The 25602-nt window shown below is 45.3% G+C and overlaps 1 protein-coding gene across 2 annotated transcripts; it reads left to right on the top strand.

Moving 5' to 3' along the window:
- The first annotated feature begins 457 nt into the window (after positions 1–457).
- LOC120055023 (hemicentin-1-like) lies at positions 458–24179 on the top strand. Of its 2 annotated transcripts, XM_039002867.1 has the most exons (22): positions 458–534; positions 742–1011; positions 1883–2053; positions 2150–2320; positions 2466–2636; positions 3641–3811; positions 4466–4636; positions 8291–8461; positions 8581–8727; positions 8970–9107; positions 9343–9464; positions 9758–9995; positions 10888–10950; positions 11233–11352; positions 11720–11854; positions 13912–14025; positions 14237–14362; positions 14586–14714; positions 18960–19301; positions 19470–19589; positions 20323–20449; positions 22686–24179. In XM_039002867.1, the coding sequence occupies exons 1-22, from the start codon at positions 474–476 to the stop codon at positions 23050–23052; spliced, it is 3645 nt and encodes a 1214-aa protein (XP_038858795.1). In that variant the 5' UTR covers positions 458–473; the 3' UTR covers positions 23053–24179. The 2 variants fall into 2 exon arrangements, with proteins under 2 accessions (XP_038858795.1, XP_038858796.1); XM_039002868.1 differs by lacking the exon at positions 18960–19301.
- Positions 24180–25602: the final 1423 nt, after the last annotated feature.

The following is a 25602-nucleotide window of genomic DNA, read 5'->3' as shown; positions in this document are numbered from 1 at the left end:
CACTGTGGTACAGCACTATTACAGAGTTCACATATCTAGTATATCTATATCTACAACACTGTGGTACAGCACTATTACAGAGTTCACATATCTAGTATATCTATATCTACAACACTGTGGTACAGCACTATTACGGAGTTCACACACTGTGTCTAGTATATCTATATCTACAACACTGCGGTACAGCACTATTACAGAGTTCACATATCTAGTATATCTATATCTACAACACTGTGGTACAGCACTATTACAGAGTTCACATATCTAGTATATCTATATATAGTCAGTTAAGAACAAATTCTTATTTACAATGACGACCTACCCCGGCCAAACCCGGATGATGCTGGGCCAATTGTGTGCCACCCTATACTTCTCCCCAGAACATTCGTTGTAGTCTGTTCTTGTCTAGATGAATCTTGTTGATAGTGCTAACTGTTGTTGTGTCTCTTCAGAATGAAGATGCAGGGAACTATATGTGTGTGGCCACCAACGATGCTGGGGTGGTGGAGAAGAGTGTCACTCTCACCCTGCAGAGTGAGTATACAGTAGATGAACTAAACTAAATAGTTATCCTTTATGGTAATCCTATTCAGTTCTATGCCGTAATGCCCCACCTCTCCTCTGTCAGGTTCTCCCTCCACCCGTGTAGTTTTCTGAGAGAAGATACACATAGATGTTAAAAAGATTACAGTAAAGTTCATGTGTTATGCTAATATGTTCTGTCTCCCTGTACTCCACCAGGCTCTCCCTCTATCACAGTAGAGCCGGTAGAGACGGTGGTAGACGCTGGCACCACGGTGCTACTGAGCTGCCGGGCGGAAGGGGAGCCCACTCCTGTCATCGAGTGGTCCCGCCAGGGGAGCCCTCTCCTGGGCAACGAGCGCTTCACCACCCTGTCCAACGGCTCTCTGAGGCTGACCAGCGCCCAGAAGGAGGACACGGCCGAGTACCAGTGTGTGGCCAGGAACCTCCTGGGTTCTGTGCTGGTCAGAGTCACTCTCACTGTCAGAGGTGAGTTAGCTATCTACTGTACGTCAACACAACCAAATTTTGTGGGGAGGTTTCCTGGGGTTCTTAAACTTATAGTTATAGTGTGTGATTAAAGACTGCGTATTTTGTGCCTCCCGAGTGGCGCAGTGGTCTAAGGCACTCAGTGGTCTAAGGCACTCGTGTCACTACAAACACGGGTTCGATTGATTTCTTCCGACACATTGGTGTGGCTGGCTTCCGGGTTAAGCGAGCAGTGTGTCAAGAGGCAGTGCGGCTTGGCAGGGTCGTGTTCCGGAGGACGCATGGCTCTCGGCCTTCGCCTCTCCCGAGTCCATACGGGAGTTGCAGTGATGGGACAAGACTGTAACTACCAATTGAATATCACGAAATTGGGGGGGAAAAGGGGGGAAAAGTATTTTAAAAAAGAGGTAAAAAGTATTTTTTTAAATAAAATAAAATAATGCTTATTTTCACAACTCGCGACCCACCTCTCACCTGCCCAGGGCCCTCTTTGGGTCCCGACCCATAGATTAAGAAACACTGGATTAGAAAAAGGTTTTCAGTCTATCTCTCTGGTTATGCTAAAATACCAGAATGCACAGCAAAATAGCTTTGATATCTGTTCTCCAGTCCACAAGAATACTGAAGTCAGATCTCATGCTTCATAGGGCTCTGGTAAAAAGGAGTGTGGTAAATTGAGAATAGGGTACTATTTGAGGGAATAGAGTGCTATTTGAGGGAATAGAGTGCTATTTGAGGGAATAGGGTGCTATTTAAGGGAATAGGGTGCTATTTGAGGGAATAGGGTGCTATTTGAGGGAATATGGTGCTATCTGGGATGCACACAGTATGATTGACTATGTCTAACCCTGTCTCTGTGGCCCTGTCCCAGTGCACGGAGGGTTCTCAGAGTGGATGGAGTGGGGCCCCTGCAGTGTGTCCTGTGGTGTCGGGACCCAGCGGAGGCTGAGGCAGTGTAACAACCCCCTGCCTGCCAACGGGGGTCGCCACTGTACCAATTCAGACACAGAGACACGCAGCTGCCAGGGCAAGCCCTGTCCAGGTCAGTCCAGTCACGGTGTGTGAGTGAGTGTGTGTGTGTGTGTATGTGTGCACGTGTGTGTGTTACTCTCTGTATCCTGTGTGTCTGTCCATACAGTGAATGGTAACTGGTCAGAGTGGTCGTCGTGGGAAGAGTGTTCTCGTACCTGTGGCCAGGGCAACAGGACCAGGGTGCGCACCTGCACCAACCCCTCCGTGCAGCATGGGGGCAGACCCTGTGAGGGCAAGGCAGTGGAGGCCATCATGTGTAGCATCAGGCCCTGCCCTGGTGAGTACTGGTCATGGCAAGCACTCTACTCCTGTACATTCCACTCATTGGACAAACAACCATAGAATGATAGAATCAATAGAATCAGACATTATTAAAGATTATGATTGGTCAAGCACTGATCATATTGATTATCTTATCCCAGTGGCAGGTAACTGGGGGGCGTGGTTGCCATGGAGCTCATGCAGTGAGACGTGCGGTAAAGGAATGCAGACCAGAGTGCGTCTGTGTAACAACCCCCCTTCCTCATTCCACGGGCCACCGTGTGAGGGCCCCGACACACAGACACAACTCTGCAAGGAGAGACACTGTCCTGGTAAATGGTTTGGGAACTAAGACACGGTCCTGGTAAATGGTTTGGAAACTAAAACACTGTCCTGGTAAATGGTTTGAAACTAAGACACTGTCCTGGTAAATGGTTTGGAAACTAAGACACTGTCCTGGTAAATGGTTTGGAAACTAAGACACTGTCCTGGTAAATGGTTTGAAACTAAGACACTGTCCTGGTAAATGGTTTGAAACTAAGACACTGTCCTGGTAAATGGTTTGAAACTAAGACACTGTCCTGGTAAATGGTTTGGAAACTAAGACACTGTCCTGGTAAATGATTTGAAACTAAAACACTGTCCTGGTAAATGGTTTGAAACTAAGACACTGTCCTGGTAAATGGTTTGGAAACTAAGACACTGTCCTGTTAAATGGTTTGGAAACTAAGACACTGTCCTGGTAAATGGTTTGGAAACTAAGACACTGTCCTGGTAAATGGTTTGAAACTAAGACACTGTCCTGGTAAATTGTTTGGAAACTAAGACACTGTCCTGGTAAATGGTTTGGAAACTAAGACACTGTCCTGGTAAATGGTTTGGCAACTAAGACACTGTCCTGGTAAATGGTTTGGCAACTTAGACACTGTCCTGGTAAATGGTTTGAAACTAAGACACTGTCCTGGTAAATGGTTTGAAACTAAGACACTGTCCTGGTAAATGGTTTGGAAACTAAGACACTGTCCTGGTAAATGGTTTGGCAACTAAGACACTGTCCTGGTAAATGGTTTGAAACTAAGACACTGTCCTGGTAAATGGTTTGGAAACTAAGACACTGTCCTGGTAAATGGTTTGTCAACTAAGGGTGGACATGCACAGTGCTACTATAGTTTAAGATGAGCTGTACTCTTTTTCACCTGGCCTATCAGATTGAAAGGTGGAGGGACTATTACCAGATTGATTATACCTATCAAATCTTCTCAGAACTCAAGTGTTTAGAGTGTAGGGGTTTAGGGTTGATTTGAGATTGGGCCTGACTCTGACTCTTGCCCTCCAGTGGATGGGAAGTGGTCATCGTGGGTGAGCTGGGGGGCCTGCAGTGTCTCCTGTGGGGGTGGAACCAGACAACGGACACGCCTCTGTGCCAGCCCCGCCCCGCAGCACAGGGGCAGGCAGTGTGAGGGTAACGACGTGCACATCGACTTCTGCAACAGTGACCCGTGCCCTGGTGAGTAGTGACATCCTTACTCCTCTTATCTCTTATCCTCTTACACTATCTCTTATCCTCTTACACTATCTCTTATCCTCTTACACTATCTCTTATCCTCTTACACTATCTCTTATCCTCTTACACTAACTCTTATCCTCTTACACTATCTCTTATCCTCTTACACTAACTCTTATCCTCTTACACTATCTCTTATCCTCTTACACTAACTCTTATCCTCTTACACTATCTCTTATCCTCTTACACTATCTCTTATCCTCTTACACTATCTCTTATCCTCTTACACTAACTCTTATCCTCTTACACTATCTCTTATCCTCTTACACTAACTCTTATCCTCTTACACTATCTCTTATCCTCTTACACTATCTCTTATCCTCTTACACTAACTCTTATCCTCTTACACTATCTCTTATCCTCTTACACTAACTCTTATCCCTTTACACTTACACTAACTCTTATCCTCTTACACTAACTCTTATCCTCTTACAGTAACTCTTATCTCACCTGGGTCATCTGTCTCACCTACAGTGAGTTGCATTGATCAAGTGTTGCAGACATGTTGTGTGTACTGACTGAGATGCATCTCTTTCTTTCCCTCTCTCTCTCCTTTCCCTTTCCCTCTCCCCTCTCCCCTCTACCTCACCCTATTAGTTAATGGTAACTGGGGTCTGTGGAGTAGTTGGGGCAGCTGCAGCAGGACGTGTAATGGAGGACAGATGAAGCGCTACAGAACATGTGACAACCCCAGACCCGCCAATGGGGGCAGAGCATGTGCCGGGGCAGACTCACAGATACAGAGGTGCAGCACAGCCAGCTGCCCTGGTAAGTGTGTGTTTGTGTGTTTGTGTGTGTGAGATATGAAATGGAGTGATAGGACAGCACGGCATTGGTCATGTCAACGCAAATGGATTGAGATTGCTAAGCCTTTGTGCTGAACATGAACTTACCAACACCATGTTCCAAAATTAAAACAAATACAAAACCTATTGAATGCACTCACAATCAAAGCACTGGCACCTCATAGACTACGTGATTGTCAGGCGCTCTGATATCAAGGATATCCTCATTACGTGAGCCGTGAGAGGAGCAGAGTGCTGGACAGATCGTTGGATGATCTTAACCAAGCTCAGAATGAAAGTTCGCCCAGCCATCCGCCTCAATAAGTCCACCAAAAACAATCTGCACTGTGCTCGACTTCAGAAAACAGAGGCACGTAACAACCTATGTCGCTCTTTAGCAGAAAAACTAGAGAACATTGAGACTCCTGAATGCAGAGGGGTCCAATTCACGACAAATGGTCCTCTCTAAACACATCACTCTGAGTCAGCAGCCCACTCCATCAGTTACAACAGTAAGAAACATCAGGACCGGTTCAATGAAAACTCCACGTATATCTCCACCCTACTTGACAGCATACACAAGGTACATAAAGACACATTCAACAGCCTTACGTCTGAGGCCCTCCAAAAGCAATTGCATGAGCAGCAGAGGGAGGCACAGTGCTTTACGGCATCTACAAAATGAGTGATGGATCTCCAAAGTACAAGAAATCCAATCTTTTGCGGACAGATATGACAGGTACAGCATTTATGATGCCCTGAAGACCACCCACGGCCCAGGGAGTTGCTCTCCCCTGTCCCCTCAGAAGTGCAGATGAGTCCACTCTTATAAAGGACCAAACTATGTTAGTCCAGAGGTGGAGTGAACAATTTGAAGCCCTCTTAAACCAGCCGTACCAAGTTGACTACTCAGTCCTGGACGTACCCATAAACCCTGCCTACCATCCAGAGCCTTAATCTCCCACCCACCTTTTCTGAGATCTGTGCCTCCATCAGTTCATTGAATAACAACACAACTCCTGGACCTGACTGCGTCCCTGCTGAGATCCTAAAACAGGCGGGCTATCTCTGTACCAGACCAGTTCACCTGTTCATCTATGAGATATGGAGACGAGAGCATCCACCATCAAAGGAGGGATACATACAGTACATTGTCTCAACACAAAACAAGGGGAACAAATAAATCTGCTGCAACAGCAGGGGGCATATCCCTCCTTGCAGTTGCTGACAAAGTCCTGGCGAAGGTCATGCTCCACAGACTCATCGACATCCTCACTGAAGACCTGCTACTGGAGTCCCAGTGCGGCTTCAGAAAGAACAGAAGCACGGTGGACATTATCTTCAGTCCACACCAACTGCAGGAAAAGTGCCTTGAACAGAAACAAGACCTGTTCATGGCCTTTGTGGACCTCTCCAAAGCCTTCAACATAGTACACCGTTAACTCCTTTGGAAGGTCCTCCTGCAGTATGGATGCCCTGGGAAATGTGTGAACATGAGGGGAGGGTGGACTGTTCCATGAAGGGATGGTGGCCAGAGTGGCAGACAGGAGTCTGAAACCTTTGGAGTTGGCACTGGTGTGAGTCAAGGGTGTGTCACAACACTCCTGCACAAGGACATTGAAACAGAGAGTGGGGGTGACCCGGGACTTCAGATTGGATGGAAACCTCTTCAAAATCAGGATGCTCCAAATCTGAACGGGTACATGAGCTCCAGTATGTGGATGATTGCCCTCTTGTGCCTCTCTCACAGCAGCTGTGAGAGCATACAGCAGAATGTTAACATCCCAAAAACAGAGGTCCTATGTCAGTAGTCACCTGACCCTCCACTCTCAGACTCCTCACTGGCCATTGTACCTCACTTTAAATATCTTGGAAGCATCCTCTAGGAAGACTGCAACATCCACCAGGATATCCAGAATCATGTCAAACAGGCCTCTTCCTCCTTTGACCAGCTAAGGAAGAGGGCTTTTAACAGTAACCTACCTGCACCTCCACACCAAAGCTGCAGTCTACCAGGCAGTGTGTCTACACTCCTTTATGGATGTGAAACATGGCCAGTTTACAGCCGACACTTAGAACAACTGGAATCCTTTGACATTGAACAACTGGAATCCTTTGACATAGAACAACTGGAATCCTTTGACATAGAACAACTGGAATCCTTTGACATAGAACAACTGGAATCCTTTGACATAGAACAACTGGAATCCTTTGACATAGAACAACTGGAATCCTTTGACATAAAACAACTGGAATCCTTTGACATAGAACAACTGGAATCCTTTGACATAGAACAACTGGAATCCTTTGACATGGAACAACTGGAATCCTTTGACATAGAACAACTGGAATCCTTTGACATAGAACAACTGGAATCCTTTGACATAGAACAACTGGAATCCTTTGACATAAAACAACTGGAATCCTTTGACATAAAACAACTGGAATCCTTTGACATAGAACAACTGGAATCCTTTGACATAGAACAACTGGAATCCTTTGACAGAACAACTGGAATCCTTTGACATAGAACAACTGGAATCCTTTGACATAGAACAACTGGAATCCTTTGACATAAAACAACTGGAATCCTTTGACATAGAACAACTGGAATCCTTTGACATAGAACAACTTGAATCCTTTGACATAGAACAACTGGAATCCTTTGACATAAAACAACTGGAATCCTTTGACATAGAACAACTGGAATCCTTTGACATAGAACAACTGGAATCCTTTGACATAGAACAACTGGAATCCTTTGACATAGAACAACTGGAATCCTTTGACATAGAACAACTGGAATCCTTTGACATAGAACAACTGGAATCCTTTGACATAGAACAACTGGAATCCTTTGACATAAAACAACTGGAATCCTTTGACATAGAACAACTGGAATCCTTTGACATAAAACAACTGGAATCCTTTGACATAGAACAACTGGAATCCTTTGACATAGAACAACTGGAATCCTTTGACATAGAACAACTGGAATCCTTTGACATAAAACAACTGGAATCCTTTGACATAAAACAACTGGAATCCTTTGACATAAAAGGCCTCCAACACATTTTGAAAGTGATCTGGCAGGACCATGTTCCGCACTTAGAGATTCTCCAGAGAACCAAACTGCTGGAGCATTGAGGCGTCCATCACACTCCACCAGCTTAGATGGCTCGGCCATGCCTCCCAGGTGCCAGAGGATCGCTTGCCGCGAAAGAGGCTGAGGACAGCTACAACTGGGCCGTCGCTCTGCAGGTGGGCAGAAAAAAGCAGCTAAAGGACAAACTGAAGACATCACTAAAGAAGTGTGGGATGAACACTGCCTCCCTCCAGACTGTTGCTGTGGAGTGCAGTTGGCCAAGGAAAAAAGGCTGGAACGTAGCCTGGCTAAGCGGCAGAGAAGGAATATGACCACGCCTGCTCCGGCCTCAACGGGACAGGCCTTTGTGAGCTCTGTCTGTGGCAGACAGTGTGCATCCCGCATCAGATTATAGAGTCACAATCAGTGAACCCACAAGCAGTAGTGGAAGTCATCATCGGATACGATGGACTACCTTAAGTAAGCGTGTGTGCGGGTCGATGCGTACTCTGTCATGACTATGTATTTTTATATGTCTGTGTGTGTTTGCAGTGGATGGTAACTGGGGAGCGTGGCAGCCCTGGGGAGAATGCTCCGTCTCCTGTGCGGGCGGAGAGAGAACTCGAGTCAGACTCTGTAATAACCCGTCGCCTAGCAACGAGGGCCGCCTCTGCCCAGGAGACTCCACCCAGGTGTCCAGGTGTAACGGCCAAACGTGTCCAGGTATGGTGTGTGTTTGTGTGTGTGTGCATGGCATGGCATGTGTGTGCGTGGCATGGCATGTGTGTGCGTGTGTTTGGCATGTGTGTGCACTAAACCTGTTTTCTCTCCATCTCTCCTAGGCGGGCCTCAGAAGGCGAGAGGCAGCATCATAGGAAACATTAACGACGTGGAGTTTGGAATTGCCATCCTCAACGCCACCATCTCTGACAACCAATCAGGAGGCAGGGTTATACACGCCACCATCTCCAATGTGCCCCGGAGCCTGGGTTAGTTAATAGACATTATGACATTGAGTTCAATATGTACCCTAATAGATTATCTATGGTGTGTTAAGTTTATAAAGATGTAGGCTGTAGTTGTTTCTAAGCACAGATCAGATAACAGATTCAGGTTTATTTTGTCACGAAGGGAAGAGCTGCACTAATTGACCCCAGTTCAAACGAATCACCCTGTTTCAAAATCTTCTTGAATGACCCCTGACCTGACCTCACCTGTTGACCCCATGCAGGCCCCGCTATGAGGAAGCTGATCTCCATCCTGAACTCCATCTATTGGACGACGGCCCAGGAGCTAGGGGAGGCAGTGAACGGCTACTCTCTGACCAGAGGTGTGTTCAGGAGGGAGACGCAGGTGGAGTTCGCCACAGGTGAGAAGGGGAAGAATTTGGATCTGTGTGTGTGTGTGTGTGTGTGTGTGTGTGTGTGTGTGTGTGTGTGTGTGTGTGTGTGTGTGTGTGTGTGTGTGTGTGTGTGTGTATGTATATATATATATATATATATATATATATATATATATATCCCTAAATGGGATACCAGGTATTACCATGAAGACCAGAGAATAAAGGGTTTCAGCCTTTATAAAGCGACCTCTTTGTCCACCAGGTGAGATCCTGAGGATGACCCATGTGGCTCGGGGGCTGGACTCAGACGGAGCACTGCTATTGGATATCGTGCTGAATGGACACGTTCTGCAGCTGCCGTCTAATGCTGACATCAGCGTCAAGGTAACAGGAAACACATCTCCAGACGTATTACACCCTACACTACATACTCCATACTATCATACTCTCCTCATTTGAGATCTGAAGTGTAACTGAAATCAGTGCTGAAGACAATCTTTGTGTAACATACACAACAGATCTCAAGTTTGGCCCATAATGACAAACTATGATAACCAGACTACAGATCACGATCAAACAGTTTAAATGACTTACAAAAAGACAATGAAAGGTGGTTATGAGGTGCAGAACTTGTTGGCTGAGGCTTATCCATGCTGGCTGTTGTTCATCTGACCCAGGACTACACAGAGGACTACATTCAGACTGGTCCAGGTCAGCTGTATGCTCTATCCACCCGGATGTTCAGTATTGATCGGGTCAGTGTGCCCTACTCCTGGAACCACACAATCACCTACGACCCTGACAAGGGAAAGATGCCCTACCTGGTGGAGACGCTCCATGCCTCGGCCATCAGCGCCCACTACCACCCCCTAGAGGAAGTCCTGGAATACAAGCTCCACGCCACCATCACCAAGGGTGAGACTTTAAAGTCCTTGTTTTTCTCTCTCTCTTTCTCTCTCTCTTGCTCTCTATACTGTACTTCCCTATTAATTTGCACCCCACCCCCATTTTGCCCTCAAAACAGCCTCAATTCGCCGAGGCATGGACTCTACAAGGTGTCGAAAGCGTTCCACAGGGATGCTGGCCCATGTTGACTCCAATGCTTCCCACAGTTGTGTCAAGTTCGCTGGATGTCCTTGGGGTGGTGGACCATTCATGATACACACGGGAAACTGTTTAGCGTGAAATTCCCAGCAGTGTTGCAGTTCTGGACACTTACTACCATACCCCGTTCAAAAGCACTTAAATCTTTTGTCTTGCCCATTCACCCTCTGAATGGCACACATACACAATCCATGTCTCAATTGTCTCAAGGCTCAACAAAATCCTTCTTTAACCTGTCTCCTCCCCTTCATCTACACTGATTTGAAGTGGATTTAACAAGTGACATCAATAAGGGATCATAGCTTTCACCTGGTCAATCTATGTCATGGAAAGACAGACTGTTCCTAATGTTTTGTACACTCAGTGTATACACTATCTATACACTACATTACGTTTCCACTTCACAATAGCAGCACTTACAGTTGACCGGGGCAGCTCTAGCAGGGCAGAAATTTTATGAACTGACTTGTTGGAAAGGTGGCATCCTATGACGGTGCCATGATGAAAGTCACTGACCTCTTCAGTACGGGCCATTCTACTGACAATGTTTGTCTATGGCGATTGCATGGCTGTGTGCTCAATGTTATACACCTGTCAGCAACCGGTGTGGCTGAAATAACCGAATCCACTAGTTTAAAGGTGTCCACATACTTTTGTATATCTCACTCTCTTTAACGTAACAACCTTATCCATATTCTGTCAGGTGATCGTAGTAACCAGTGTCCCGTTGGCTTCAGGCTGGACTCTGCAGGACCCTACTGTGCAGGTAATCATGACAAGCCTCTTATTTTGGTGGTCTGTCTTCTCAACATGGGGAGTTTGTCCACACCTCTGTTCATGTTGGAGCAGTTTACTTTGTTACGTTATGTTCAGTGGAGATTCACTTAAATGCACATTTTAAATTCACTTAAATGCATAATTTGTCTTGAGAAACCATAAGAAACATGATTTAAAACGGTGTTTGGGGTAAAATGGCAGAGTATAAGTCCTAGCTCATGTCAATATCCACATTGAGTATAAGACTGTTATTGTTTGTGTTATGATTCAGATGAGGATGAGTGTAAGGAGAGGAGCCCTTGTTCTCATGTCTGTCACAATGCCATGGGAACCTACTATTGCTCATGTCCCCGAGGACTCACCATCTCAGCTGACGGCAGGACCTGTCAGGGTACGCCCCACACACACAAACACAAACACAAACACACACACACTATGGGCTGGATTCAATCCGGATCGCGGAAGTATCACGGGAGATCCGTGTAAAAATGTACAGGTCATTTCCAATTGAGCCAACATACGCAGCGTTTACTGTGAATGCAGTCTCCGCAAACGCGGGAACATTGCCTTTACATTTCAATCGAGCTATAAAACGGATCTTCTGCGATATTTCTGCCATACGGATTGAATCCAGCCCTATGTACACTGAAAAACAAATACCTATTTAATACCTCCATAAAACCACCTTTACTCACATAGAATCTCTGCCTCTGTTTAAAGACTTAATGTCTAATGATTCCCTCTCTCTATGTTCTCAGACATTGATGAGTGTTCTCTGGGTGGGCACATGTGCCATGACGGGCAGGACTGTGAGAACACCATTGGCTCCTACCGCTGTGTGATGCGCTGTGGGCGGGGCTTCAGAAGGACAGCCGATGGACACAGTTGCCAAGGTTACACTCGTTTCCATCTTCAAGATTGGCAGTAGTTAATACAGTATATTAAGTGTCATTACAGTTGTGTAGGGTATATTAAGTGTAGGGTTGTTGCGGTGACCGCATTACCGTCACACCGGCAGTCAGGAGTCAGGGCTCCCGAGTGGCTCAGCGGTCTAAGGCACTGCATCTCTGTGGTAGAGGCGTCACTACAGACCCTGGTTCGATCCCAGGCTGTATCACAACCAGCCGTGATCGGGAGTCCCATATTGCGGTGCACAATTGGCCCAGTGTTGTCCGGGTTTGGGCGGTGTAGGCCGTCATTGTAAATAAGAATTTGTTCTTAACTGACTTGCCTAGTTAAATAAAGTTTAAATAAAAAATCAGGTCGCTAACGGCTTGATACTCAGGGCTCTATTGTTCCTCCATCAGGTCCTAATGGTCTGGTACTCAGGGGTCTATTGTTCCTCCATCAGGTCCTAATGGCCTGGTACTCAGGGCTCTATTGTCCCTCCATCAGGTCCTAATGGTCTGGTACTCAGGGGTCTATTGTTCCTCCATCAGGTCCTAATGGTCTGGTACTCAGGGGTCTATTGTCCCTCCATCAGGTCCTAATGGTCTGGTACTCAGGGCTCTATTGTCCCTCCATCAGGTCCTAATGGCCTGGTACTCAGGGCTCTATTGTCCCTCCATCAGGTCCTAACGGTCTGGTACTCAGGGGTCTATTGTTCCTCCATCAGGTCCTAATGGCCTGGTACTCAGGGCTCTATTGTCCCTCCATCAGGTCCTACTGGTCTGGTACTCAGGGCTCTATTGTCCCTCCATCAGGTCCTAATGGCCTGGTACTCAGGGCTCTATTGTCCCTCCATCAGGTCCTAACGGTCTGGTACTCAGGGCTCTATTGTCCCTCCATCAGGTCCTAACGGTCTGGTACTCAGGACTATATTGTTCCTCCATCAGGTCCTAACGGCCTGGTACTCAGGGCTCTATTGTCCTTCCATCAGGTCCTAATGGTCTGGTACTCAGGGCTCTATTGTCCCTCCATCAGGTCCTAATGGTCTGGTAATCAGGGCTCTATTGTCCCTCCATCAGGTCCTAATGGTCTGGTACTCAGGGCTCTATTGTCCCTCCATCAGGTCCTAATGGTCTGGTACTCAGGGCTCTATTGTCCCTCCACCAGGTCCTAATGGTCTGGTACTCAGGGCTCTATTGTCCCTCCATCAGGTCCTAATGGTCTGGTACTCAGGGCTCTATTGTCCCTCATCAGGTCCTAATGGTCTGGTACTCAGGGCTCTATTGTCCACTCTGACATCAATGCAAATGCGATCAAAAATCACATCAAACACTTATCAAAACAGGATGTTCTTTTAAAACTCACCTCTCCTCAATATACTTCTGTATATATAGTGTATGTTTGATTTCTAAGGCATTCTAAGGTTTGTATCATACACTATACTAAAGTTGCCAAATAACTCTAAATCTAGCATATAGGACCTGTTTCAAATGATCACTTTTACGCTCAATATAGCCACTTCATATGGGCACGCTCCTCCGGAATGCGAAAAATATCCTATCTATTTTATTCAATTAAGTTCAATTATAATTGTCTTACTATAAAATCATATCATATAAAATAATGGAATGGGACTTATAAGTATATCTTGTCAGCTAAATGAACAATCCTAGAGCCTATGGCAGGGTGCATAACCAGATAACATACAGTAGGTCAACTCATATTCTGTTCTTCTGAAATACATTTTCTTCATATCAGAATGTTTCTTTAGACCTAAAATAAAGAATGGATTTATTGTGATGCTTTATATTACATTGATTTATTATACTTTTTTAAATGTAGATGTTCCAAAAGCGCGCATCATCAGCTTTTATGTATGGTGGCCTGGAGATGCTAAACGTGTTTATGTTAAGTAACGGTCAATTACCGTGAGACCGGCAGTCTGTTGCATGACAATAACCGGCTGACAAAATGTCACGCCCGCCACAGCCCTATATAGGTATAAAGCTATTTCTAAGCTGTAATTGTATTATTGTTTATTTGATTTTGGTTCATTTTCAAGATATTAATGAGTGCCAGGAGTCTAACCCGTGTAACCAGCACTGTCTGAACACCATCGGTAGCTACCGCTGTGCCTGTGAGCCCGGGTACCAACTCAGGAACCGCCGCTGTATAGGTGAGCACAGTACACTACAGATTGGGTCGGCACAATAGTGTGAAACGTGTTTTGATGGTTTCAGTTCTGGACCTGACCTGCTTCTCTCTCTCTCTCTCTCTCTCTCTCTCTCTCTCTCTCTCTCTCTCTCTCTCTCTCTCTCTCTCTCTCTCGCCCTCTCTCTCTCTCTCGCCCTCTCTCTCCCTCTCGCCCTCTCTCTCTCTCTCCTCAGACATAAATGAGTGCAGACAGAGGGTGTGTCGTTCAGACCAGCAGTGTAAGAACATGCGGGGAAGCTACACCTGTATTGACCTTTGCCCTGCTGGCATGACCAAAGGTGCCAACGGGACGTGTGTGGGTGAGTGTGCCAGAACTGGGCATCAGCCCCTTCATAACTCACCCTCAGCCAACTGAAAGGAGGATTCTGTGTCCAGTACATCTGTGGATAACCTACTCTAAATGGTTAAAGAAAAGGTTGGGGTGGATTTTATATCCAGCCCTTTCTGTTTGGTGGGGTAATGGTTTCAATGTCAAATATCTATATTCAATATAAAACATCTCCATGTGTCTTCTCCCTATAGATATAGATGAATGCAGAGACGGGACCCACCAGTGCAGATACAACCAGATCTGTGAGAACAGCAGAGGGAGCTACCATTGTACCTGCCCCAGAGGCTATCGCTCTCAGGGTGTAGGACGCCCCTGTGTGGGTACGTACCCCCTCTACCCCCAAACCACCTCACCCACCACCCCTCACCCACTACCCCTCAGCTGCCCTGCTTCTGCACGCAGACCTCCACTATCCCTCACCCACTGTACCTCACCTACTACCCCTCACCCACTACCCACTAACCCACTACCCACTAACCCTCACCCACTACCCCTCACCCACTACCCACTAACCCACTACCCACTAACCCTCACCCACTACCCCTCACCCACTATACCTCACCCACTACCCCTCACTCCTTATCCACTCCTCCTCACCCCACTACCCCACCACCCCACACCCACTACCTCTCACCCTTCACCACTACCCCTCACCCACTATCCCTTACCCACTACCACTAACCCACTACCCCTCACCCACTACCCACTACCCCTTACCCAATACCCCTAACCCACTACACCTCAGCCACTAAACCTCACCTCAGGGGGTCAGCTGACCTGCTTCTGCATGCATACCTCTCTCCATCTCTCTCCCAGTCCCTGCTCTAAGCTGCAGTAATACCCCAGCCAGCTGTGGCATCACATCCTCCCTCTGCCTTTCTAATGCTAATGTAGCTAAAGAACTGTTGTCTTCTGTGGAAATCCCTTACTTTCTCATAACTATCACAAAGAGAAGATGAGCCCTAGGTACTGAGTGGCTGTGTAGTTAGAGTTTAAACAGAGGGTTAACAGAAAGGTAAGGAGCCACAGACAGGACAACAGGAAAGGGACCTGGAATTAACCTGTCTGTCTGTCATCACAAGGCCAGCATCTCTCTCTCTCCCTCTTGGCTCTGTCACTCTTACACCTGAGTTTCCACCTTTGACCTTTTGACCGGGTTGCACCCGACCTGGGGTCGCTTTGCTTTGTAATGGCATACACTCACTGTCTCTGTCGGTATCCCCTATGACATCATCAACACTGGACACTGATGTCTACTCTGTACCTACTTACCTGTACAATTTGAATATTTTGTTGCATTAAAATGGATATACAGTATGTTTCATTTAAATTTCAAGTGGCAACACTTTAACTGAGCACCATAGTAAGTTAAGAGACTATTTGGCAAACCTGAAAAAGTATGTATTTACAATATATACAGATGTAGGTCTCTATCCAATCCGTATTGCGCAAGTTCCACGTTACAGCATGATTGGAATTTAAAGGCATTGTTCCCACGTTAGCGGAGACTGCTTCATGGTAAACGCTGCAGATATCGGCTCAATAGGAAATTACCTTAACATTTCTATCACACAATCTGTAATGCTTCAGAGATTGAATAGAGACCTTGGATTTGATTTAATTCAAGCATTCTTGTTTGGTGTGAGATGTAATGTATTCATTCTCTCATTGAAAAAGTTAAAAAGCGGGCCTCCCGAGGGGTGCAGTGGTCTAAAGAACTGCATCGCAGTGCTAGAGGCGTCACTACAGACCCGGGTTCGATCCCGTGCTGTATTACAACCGCCCGTGATCAGGAGTCCCATAGTGCTGCGCACAATTGGCCCAGCGTCGTCAGGGTTAGGGGAGGGTTTGGCCAGGGGGCCTTTACTTGGCTCATCGTGCTCAAGTGACTCCTTGTGGCGGGCCGGGCGCCTGCAGGCTGACCTTGGTCGTCAGTTTAAAAGGTGTTTCCTCCGACAAATTGGTGCGGCTGGCTTCTGGTTTAAGTGGGCGGGTGTTAAGAAGCGCGGTTTGGCGAGTCATGTTTCGGAGGACGCATGACTTCACCTCCCGAGCCCGTTGGGGAGTTGCAGCGATGAGACAAGATCGACATTGGGGAGAAAAAGGGGGTAAAATACAACATAAATCGTTAACTTCTTGTCAATATAGGGGGTGCTGTTTCGACTTAGCATAAATCGGGCTCCAGATTAAACGGCTTCCTACTCAATTCTTGCTCGTACAATATGCATATTATTATTATTATTGGATAGAAAACACTCTCTAGTTTCTATAGCCGTTGGAATTTTGTCTCTGAGTGAAACAGAACTCCTTCTACAGCACTTTTCCTGATAGGGAGTGAGATTTCAGAAATGTTGGCCTCTGGTCCCAGGTCAGTTTTAAAGTCCCTGTAAATGCTATGGAGAAACAGACACTGCCTACGTCTTCCTCTGGATGTCAGTACGTGATGACGCTTTGAATGGAGTCGATTGCGCAATCAGAGCCTCTATAAAACACCAAAACGTGGAAGTAGCATTCTTTCCCTGGCTGCGCCTGACGCAAGATGGACATCGGACTTGCCTCCTTCCAAATGGTTGTTTAGCCAGTAATATTTCTCCGGTCATGTTTTTACTCGTTATAGGTGTTAAAAGCATCATAAGGTAGTTAATTTGAACCGTTTTATAGCAATTTATATCCGTTTAGGGCGATTTTGAGGCATTTCTATGTGATGCTCTTTGAAGCGCCGGGCACGTTTCGGGGTCCCGGTCGAACGTTAGTGGGCATTTCGACGGACAGAGGACATCTTTCGACCAAAAGACGATTAGACCCAAGAAAGGATACATTGCCCAAGATTCTGATGGAAGATCACCTCATAGTAAGAAATATTTAAGATGATAAATCGTTGTTATGTCGAAAAATTTTAAACGCATATTCCGCCATTTTGTTTGGTATAGCTTCGCTTGGCGAACCCTATATTGCACAGTAAGGATAATTTTAGAAATGTAATTCAGCGATTGCATTAAGAACTAATTTGTCTTTCGATAGCTGTCCAACTTATATTTTTTAGTCAAGTTTATGAATAGTTTTTCATGAGACAAGATCACTGTCAAATATGGCGCCCGACATTTTCAGGCTAGTTTTGCTAGTATTGTCATTGTATAACCACGGTTTTTTATGGCTAAATATGCACATTTTCGAACAAACTCTATATGTATGTTGTAATATGATGTTACAGGAGTGTCATCGGAAGAATTCTGAGAAGGTTAGTGAAAAAAATAATATATTTTGGCGATGATTACGTTATCGCTCTCTTTGGCTTGAATCTATGCTCTGGTAACGTTTGCACATGTGGTATGCTAATATAACGATTTATTGTGTTTTCGCTGTAAAACACTTAGAACATCTGAAATATTGTCTGAATTCACAAGATCTGTGTCTTCCATTGCTGTGAGCTGTGTATTTTTAAGAAATGTTTTATGATTAGTAATTAGGTAAGACACGTTGCTCTCTGTATTTTTTCTAGTCGAGTTGTGATGGTGGGTGCAATTGTAAACTATGAGTTATACCTGAAATATGCACAATTTTCTAACAAAACCTATCCTATACAATAAATATGTTATCAGACTGTCATCTGATGAGGTTTTTTCTTGGTTAGTGGCTATCAATATCTTTATTTGGCCGAATTGGTGATAGCTACTGATGCAGTAAGAAAATGGTGGAGTAAGAAAATTGTTGTCTTTTGCTAACAGTGGTTAGCTAATAGATTTACATATTGTGTCTTCCCTGTAAAACATTTTACAAATCAGAGATGATGGCTTGAATCACAAGATCTGTATCTTTCATTTGGTGTCTTGGACTTGTGATTTCATGAACATTTTTTTTTATGATATCCCTGTAACTTTAGGCTAGGCTATGCTAGTCAGCTTTTATGCTGGGGGGGATCCCGGATCCGGGTTAGGTGGTCGGTAGAGGTTTTAAAAGACACTTTTTAGATGAATACACTTATGCCTTAGGGACATGATATATATTGTCAAACGTTGGGGTGATTGTTCCTGTACGTTGGGGTGATTGTGTTCCATCTCTTCCTTTCTCATCCTCTTGTCTTCCTCACACCACTTTATTCTTCCACTTCATCTGCTTCTTTCTTAACTGCCTTATCCTCTGTCTATCTGTATGTTTCCCCTGCTCCATATCCCCCTCTTTACTCAACTTTTACTCTTGCCTGTTTTCTTCCTTTTCTCCTCCTCCTCTCTCCTCTCTCTCTTCCCTCCTCCCTCCTCTCTCTTCCCTCCTCTCTCTCTTCCCTCCTCTCTCTCTTCCCTCCTCTCTCTTCCCTCCTCTCTCTCTTCCCTCCTCCCCCCTCTCTCTCTTCCCTCTTTCCTCCTCTCTCCCCTGCTCCCCCTCCCTCCTCTCTCTCTTCCCTCCTCCCCCTCTCTCCTCCCTCCTCCCCCCTCTCTTTCTTCCCTCCTCCCCCTCTCTCTCTTCCATCCTCCCCCCTCTCTCTTTTCCCTTCCCTCCCTTCTCTCCTCCCTCCTGCTCCCTCTCTCTCTTCCCTCCCCCCTCTCTCTGTGGTGCTGTGACATCACCAGACAGTAATGAGTGTGAGCATGCGCCCCAGCCCTGCGCGCACCAGTGCCTCAACACCCCCGGCAGCTTCAAGTGTGTGTGCCCGCCAGGGCGCCACCTGCTTGGGGATGGAAAGTCCTGCGCGGGGCTGGAGAAGCTGCCTCCCAGCTACCAGAGCTTCTCATACGGCTACAGCTCCTCCCAGGACTCCCCTGAGCGGAGCGCCTTCCAGCGCCAGTACCACAGCCTGGCCTCTCAGAGCTACCCCTCCTACGCTGCCACAGGGGGGCGCTATAGGCAGCGTAGACGCAGGGAGGCCCTGGCCTGTCCGCAGGGGTACGAGGCCAGGGGTGGCCGTTGCCTAGGTAACTATGGAGGAGGCAGGGGGACAGGCAGAGGGGGAGGAGTTTGAAAGGAGAGGTGGAGGGTCTGGCTGCATGGCTGTGCTACCTGGGGTTGGCTTCCCCTTGTTTTCTAATACACCTTTATAACATGTTTCAACTGATAAATGTTTCCTGTGTGTGTGTGTGTAGACATCAACGAGTGTGAGGTGAGGGACACGTGCCAGCATGAGTGTATGAACACTCCAGGGAGCCATAGGTGTCAGTGTCCGGCCGGCTACCGCCTCATGACCAACGGAAAGACCTGCCAAGGTGAGCAGGACACCTCCACCTGTCAGTCAATCGATTAATCAGCTGTTCACGTTATTTATATATCTATCCATTCGTCATCGCTCAGAGAGCATCCCTATATTCTACTATAAGAAAATACATTCAATGAAATAATTTGATGAGGAAAATGTATCTATGTAAAAGTTGCAGGTACAGTATAATCAATAACTGCATCATGTGTTATGTATTGGTATAACTACCTCCTGTATTGTGGTGTTATGTATCGGTACATGTTGTATAACTACCTCCTGTATTGTGGTGTTATGTATCGGTACATGTTGTATAACTACCTCCTGTATTGTGGTGTTATGTATCGGTACATGTTGTATAACTACCTCCTGTATTGTGGTGTTATGTATCGGTACATGTTGTATAACTACCTCCTGTATTGTGGTGTTATGTATCGGTACATGTTGTATAACTACCTCCTGTATTGTGGTGTTATGTATCGGTACATGTTGTATAACTACCTCCTGTATTGTGGTGTTATGTATCGGTACATGTTGTATAACTACCTCCTGTATTGTGGTGTTATGTATCGGTACATGTTGTATAACTACCTCCTGTATTGTGGTGTTATGTATCGGTACATGTTGTATAACTACCTCCTGTATTGTGGTGTTATGTATTGCTATACGTTGTATAACTACCTCCTGTATTGTGGTGTTATGTATTGCTATACGTTGTATAACTACCTCCTGTATTGTGAGGGCAGATATAGATGAGTGTCTGGAGCAGAATGTCCAGTGCGGGACCAACAGGATGTGCTTTAACATGAGAGGAAGTTACCAGTGTATCGATACACCCTGCCCACCTAACTACCAGAGAGACCCAGCAACAGGGTAAATAGTAACCACACATTGACTCACACTCTTATGTGTATTACGGGTATTCAGACCCCTTGACTTTTTCCACATTTTATTACGTTACAGCCTTCTTTTAAAATTGATTAAATTGTTTCCCCCCCCCCCCTTATCAATCTACACACAATACCCCATAATGACAAAGCATGAACTGGTTTTTAGAAATGTTGGCACATTTATTAAAAATAAAAAACAGAAATAATACATTTACATAAGTATTCAGACCGTTTACTCAGTACTTTGTTGAAGCATCTTTGGCAGCGATCACAGCCTCAAGTCTTCTTGGGTATGACGCTACAAGCTTGGAACACCTGTATTTGGGGAGTTTCTCCCATTCTTCTCTGCAGATCCTCTCAACCTCTGTCAGGTTGGATGGGGAGCGTCGCTGCACAGCTATTTTCAGGTCTCTCCAGAGATGTTTGATCGGGTTCAAGTCCAGGCTCTGGCTGGGCCACTCAAGGACATTCAGAGACTTGTCCTGAAGCCACTCCTGCGTTGTCTTGGCTGTGTGCTCAGGGTTGTTGTCCTGTTGGAAGGTGAACCTTCACCCCAGTCTGAGGTCCTGAGCACTCTGGTGCAGGTTTTCATCAAGGATTTCTCTGTACTTTGCTCTGTTCATCTTTCCCTCGATCCTGACTAGTCTCCCAGTCTCTGCCGCTGAAAAACATCCCCACAGCATGATGCTGCCACCACCATGCTTCACCGTAAGGATGGTGCCAGGTTTCCTCCAGACATGACGCTTGGCATTCTGGCCAAAGAGTTCAATATTGGTTTCATCAGACCAGAGAATCTTGTTTCATGGAGTCTTTAGGTGCCTTTTGGCTCCAAGCGGACTGTCATGTACCTTTTACTGAGGAGTGGCTTCTGTCTGGCCACACTACCATAAAAGGCCTGATTGGTGGAGTGATGCAGAGATGGTTGTCCTTCTGGAAAGTTCTACCATCGCCACAGAGAAACTCTGGAGCTCTGTCAGAGTGACCATCGGGTTCTTGGTCACCTCCCTGATCAAGGCCTTTCTCCCCTGATTGCTCAGTTTGGCCGGGCGGCCAGCTCTAGAAGAGTCTTGGTGGTTCCAAACTTCATCCATTTAAGAACGATGGAGGCCAGTGTGTTCTTGGGGACCTTCAATGCAGCAGAAATGTTTGGGTACCCTTCGCCAGATCTGTGCATCGACACAATCCTGTTTCGGAGCTCTACGGACAATTCCTTCGATCTCATGGCTTGCTTTTTGCTCTGACATGCACTGTCAACTGTGGGACCTTATATCGACAGGTGTGTGCCTTTCCAAATCATGTCCAATCAATTGAATTCACCACAGGTTCCAATCAAGTTGTAGAAACATCTCAGGATGATCAATGGAAACAGGATGCACCAGAGCTCAATTTCAAGTCTCATAACTTATGTAAATAAGGTATTTCAGTTTCTTTGTTTTTATGAATTTGCAAAAAAAAAAAAAAAAAAAGGTTTTCATTTTGTCATTATGGGGTATTGTTTGTAGATTGATGAGGATTTTTTATTTATTTAATCCATTTTAGAATAAGGCTGTAACTTAACAAAATGTGGAAAAAGTCGAGGGGTCTGAATACTTTCCGAATGCACCGTATTGTCATACACACAACCACTAACACACACTTGCATACCGGTACTTTCTCCAGCACTTTGTTTACTATACATTTGTTGCATTTTGATTGAAGAATCATGCAGTATACACACTTAAGACCTAGACTCAATCAGATCAAGCGTTAACCGGGGACAGCCGACACCCGCATAGCTGATGTTTTGGCCGTGTCGGAGGTGGAGCTGTGTTGGAGCTGTAAAATTGGCAAGCAGTTGCTCTTGTGATCATTTTCACAAAGCCACACCCGTCCCACTCACGTTAGAAGCTCAGAATGAGAAGGTGTAGCCTATATAGAAATAATGTTGCTCAAATTGAAAATCATTCAGCGAAATTAAGGATTTCTATCAGCCTTATCAAGGTGTAGATTACATCTCACATTCCTGTGTTCCAACTTGTAAACAGACTGCATTAGATTTCTGTTAATGTGACTCCGTGCAACCAATGGCAATGTCCCCTTTAGGTATAATTTCAGGAGCCACTTGTGCATTTGACGGCTCTAACGCTATGCGGATGTCGGCTAAAGCGGATCTGATTGAATAGAGCCCTAAGTACAGAATACCCTAGCGAAGTGTCCATGTTGTGTGTTCTGTGTTGTAGGTTCTGTCTGAAGAAATGCCCTCCCAACGACCTGGAGTGTGCACTAAGCCCTTACGCACTGGAGTACAAGCTGCTGTCCCTCCCCTTTGGCATTGCGGCCAATCAGGACCTGATCCGGCTGGTGGCGTACACGCAGGACGGCGTGGTGCACCCCCGTACCTCCTTCCTGGTGGTGGACGAGGACGTGACGTTACCCTTCGCACTGCGAGACGAAAACCTGAAAGGGGTGCTGTTCACAACCAGGGCCCTCCGAGAGCCCCACACCTTCAGGATGAAGGTGCGCTCCCTGTCCTACAGCGCTGACGGAGGCATCGAGTACCAGACCACCTTCATCGTCTACATCGCCGTCTCCGCCTACCCCTACTGAGAGCACTTTAAAACGACGGTGTAAAAGGGGGGGCACTGAAAAGGTTGCGACCTCTGTATGCAGCACCACTGCGAACGAGCATGTGCGTGGATGTATGTATGTGTGTGTGTGTGTGGTTGGTTGGTTGGTAAAGCTGCAACATAAGTAAATGGGAACTAGTAGAAAAAGACTGTTCGTATATGAGAACTACTAAGGTGGGACAGGAGAACAGCACTGCAATCCCAAGAAGCAGATTAGGAAATGACTCAACACTTGCACCTGGTGCACACCAAAGAGTTTAAAGAATAGCGAGTTCCCCTCGGATGGAAGTAAACATCTATTTATTGGCCAGATATCCTAAATAGAATCCTGTTCTCTCCAATGTTAAGGTGCTTTGTGGATCTAGAATGAATTGTTTGACCCTCTTGTACTTTACAACGCCCTCTCCCGTCCACAAGGTGATCTTTACAGATGACTCAGACTGCTTCTCCAGGTCCCATGATGAGTCCACCGTTGGCCCAGAATGTAGTCTTCCTCCCCTCCTCCTCAGGCTTAAAGTGGTAGAGACAAGAAACATTAGCTAGCCTTTATTTACATCTACCTATTAACTTATTGGGAAGTGCTTGAATACCAAAAAAAAGGGTCAGTTCCCTCCTTTGCTCAACTCTTGGCTGGTTGGTCGCAGAATGTTGTGACATCAGACCCGGAGAACAGAGCAAGTCATTTGATTGGTCCGAAATGGTGCCTGTAGAGACTTGTTGGCGAGAGGAGTTTGGCTGTCTATCAGTCAAACTCAGACTTAGATAGACATTGCATCATTGTATCACATAATCTCTATGGTCAAACTCTTGCCCACCTCAGGTAATCACCCCTCTTCCTCATCCCCAGAGTACCCAACACACTCGTCCTCCATTAGCAGTGTGTCCGATAGGAACAGTAGTAGTCATTGCTTCATTACAGTCAATACAATCACAACATTAAAGGTTCATAGGATTCTTTTAACCACTTCATCCATAGTCAGTTACCAAGATGTATTCTATTTTTATGATTTGTATAGAAGTGTTTGGTTTTTCTTGTAATGTATTTCTATACTGTATTTTACTGTATTACATTTTTATAAAAAATAAAAGATATACAATCATGATAGAGGTGTTTCTGTGACTAGTTATCTGCTGTACCACAATAGAACTTTTCACCAGTAAATAACTCAGAACTTCAAAATCTGTTTTCAGAACTTTTATATTATTTAAATCACAAACATAAAGGAATATTGTTATGGAGTAAGGCAGTTTGTACACCAGTTTGATATGTTCCTTTGAATTGTTTTGCAATTGAGCATTTTAACATATCAACTGCATAATTATAAAAACAGCTACTAATGTATTACCACTGATGAGATTATTAAAACAAGAAGAAATCCACACATTATATAAAAAAGAAATGGTCATCATTAATCAAAATGTGGTTTCCCCATAAATTATTTATTACAGAGACAGGTTGCATCACAAATGGCACCCTGTTCCCTATATAGTACAAATGGCACCCTGTTCCCTATATAGTGCACTACTTTAGACCAGGGCCCATAACCCTATATAGTGCACTACTTTTGACCAGGGCCCATAACCCTATCCCTATATAGTGCACTACTTTTGACCAGGGCCCATAACCCTATTCCCTGGGTCCATAGGCCTATGATCAAAAGTAGTGCAGCGTTATAAGGAATAGGCTGCCATTTGTGACTCAAACAATAAGGGCTTGGGAGGAATGAACAGAAGACACTGATTTGAACATAAATAATAGAAAAAATAATTAGAACATTAAAAAAAAAATCTTAAAAAAAAAACATATGGACAATTTTTACTTCTCATCAATTACACTGTTTTAGTCCATGAAACTGTAGCAAGGTTTTTGTTTTAGAGCGAGAATGATCAAAAGCCATAATTTCATCTCAATATATTAAAAACAGGGCTAATTTATGTCATCAATCATGAAAAACATGATACAGTACATATTTCACCATTATCTGCAAGTCCTGATAACCCATGTCAACTGAACGGAGCAATCTAAACCCCTGCCAAGGGCTCACAACATGGATGTAAGTAGCAGTTTCACAAAAGCAATCAGCTATTTTGGCAACAAATGTGATCTACCAGTAAAGGCAGATAAAGCAGACAGAGTTCAGGGTCCCACAATGAATGACACAAAAGCCAGGGAAAGTGTTTGGTTGTGCACCACAAAATACTATCCTACCTAATGCATGCTAGTATTTCAACCAAACACATTTCCTGGGTTCATATTTCAAATACTTGGTCTTATACAAAATAAATGTAAGCGCACTGAGGGTACAAAACATTATGAACACCTGCTCTTTCCATGACAGACTGACCAGGTGAAAGCTATGATCCCTTATTGTAGTCACTTGTTAAATCAACTTCACTCATCAGTGTAGATGAAGGGGAGGAGCCAGGTTAAAGAAGGATTTTTAAGCCTTGAGACAACTGAGACACGGACTGTGTATGTGTGCCATTCAGAGGGTGAATGAGCAAGACAAAATAGTAAATGCATTTGAAC

The sequence above is a fragment of the Salvelinus namaycush genome, chromosome 10 (genome assembly GCF_016432855.1).
Source record: "Salvelinus namaycush isolate Seneca chromosome 10, SaNama_1.0, whole genome shotgun sequence".
Classification (NCBI taxonomy): Eukaryota; Metazoa; Chordata; class Actinopteri; order Salmoniformes; family Salmonidae; genus Salvelinus; species Salvelinus namaycush.
Note: the sequence above shows the minus strand (reverse complement) of the source record. Positions and strands in the feature narration are given on the sequence as shown.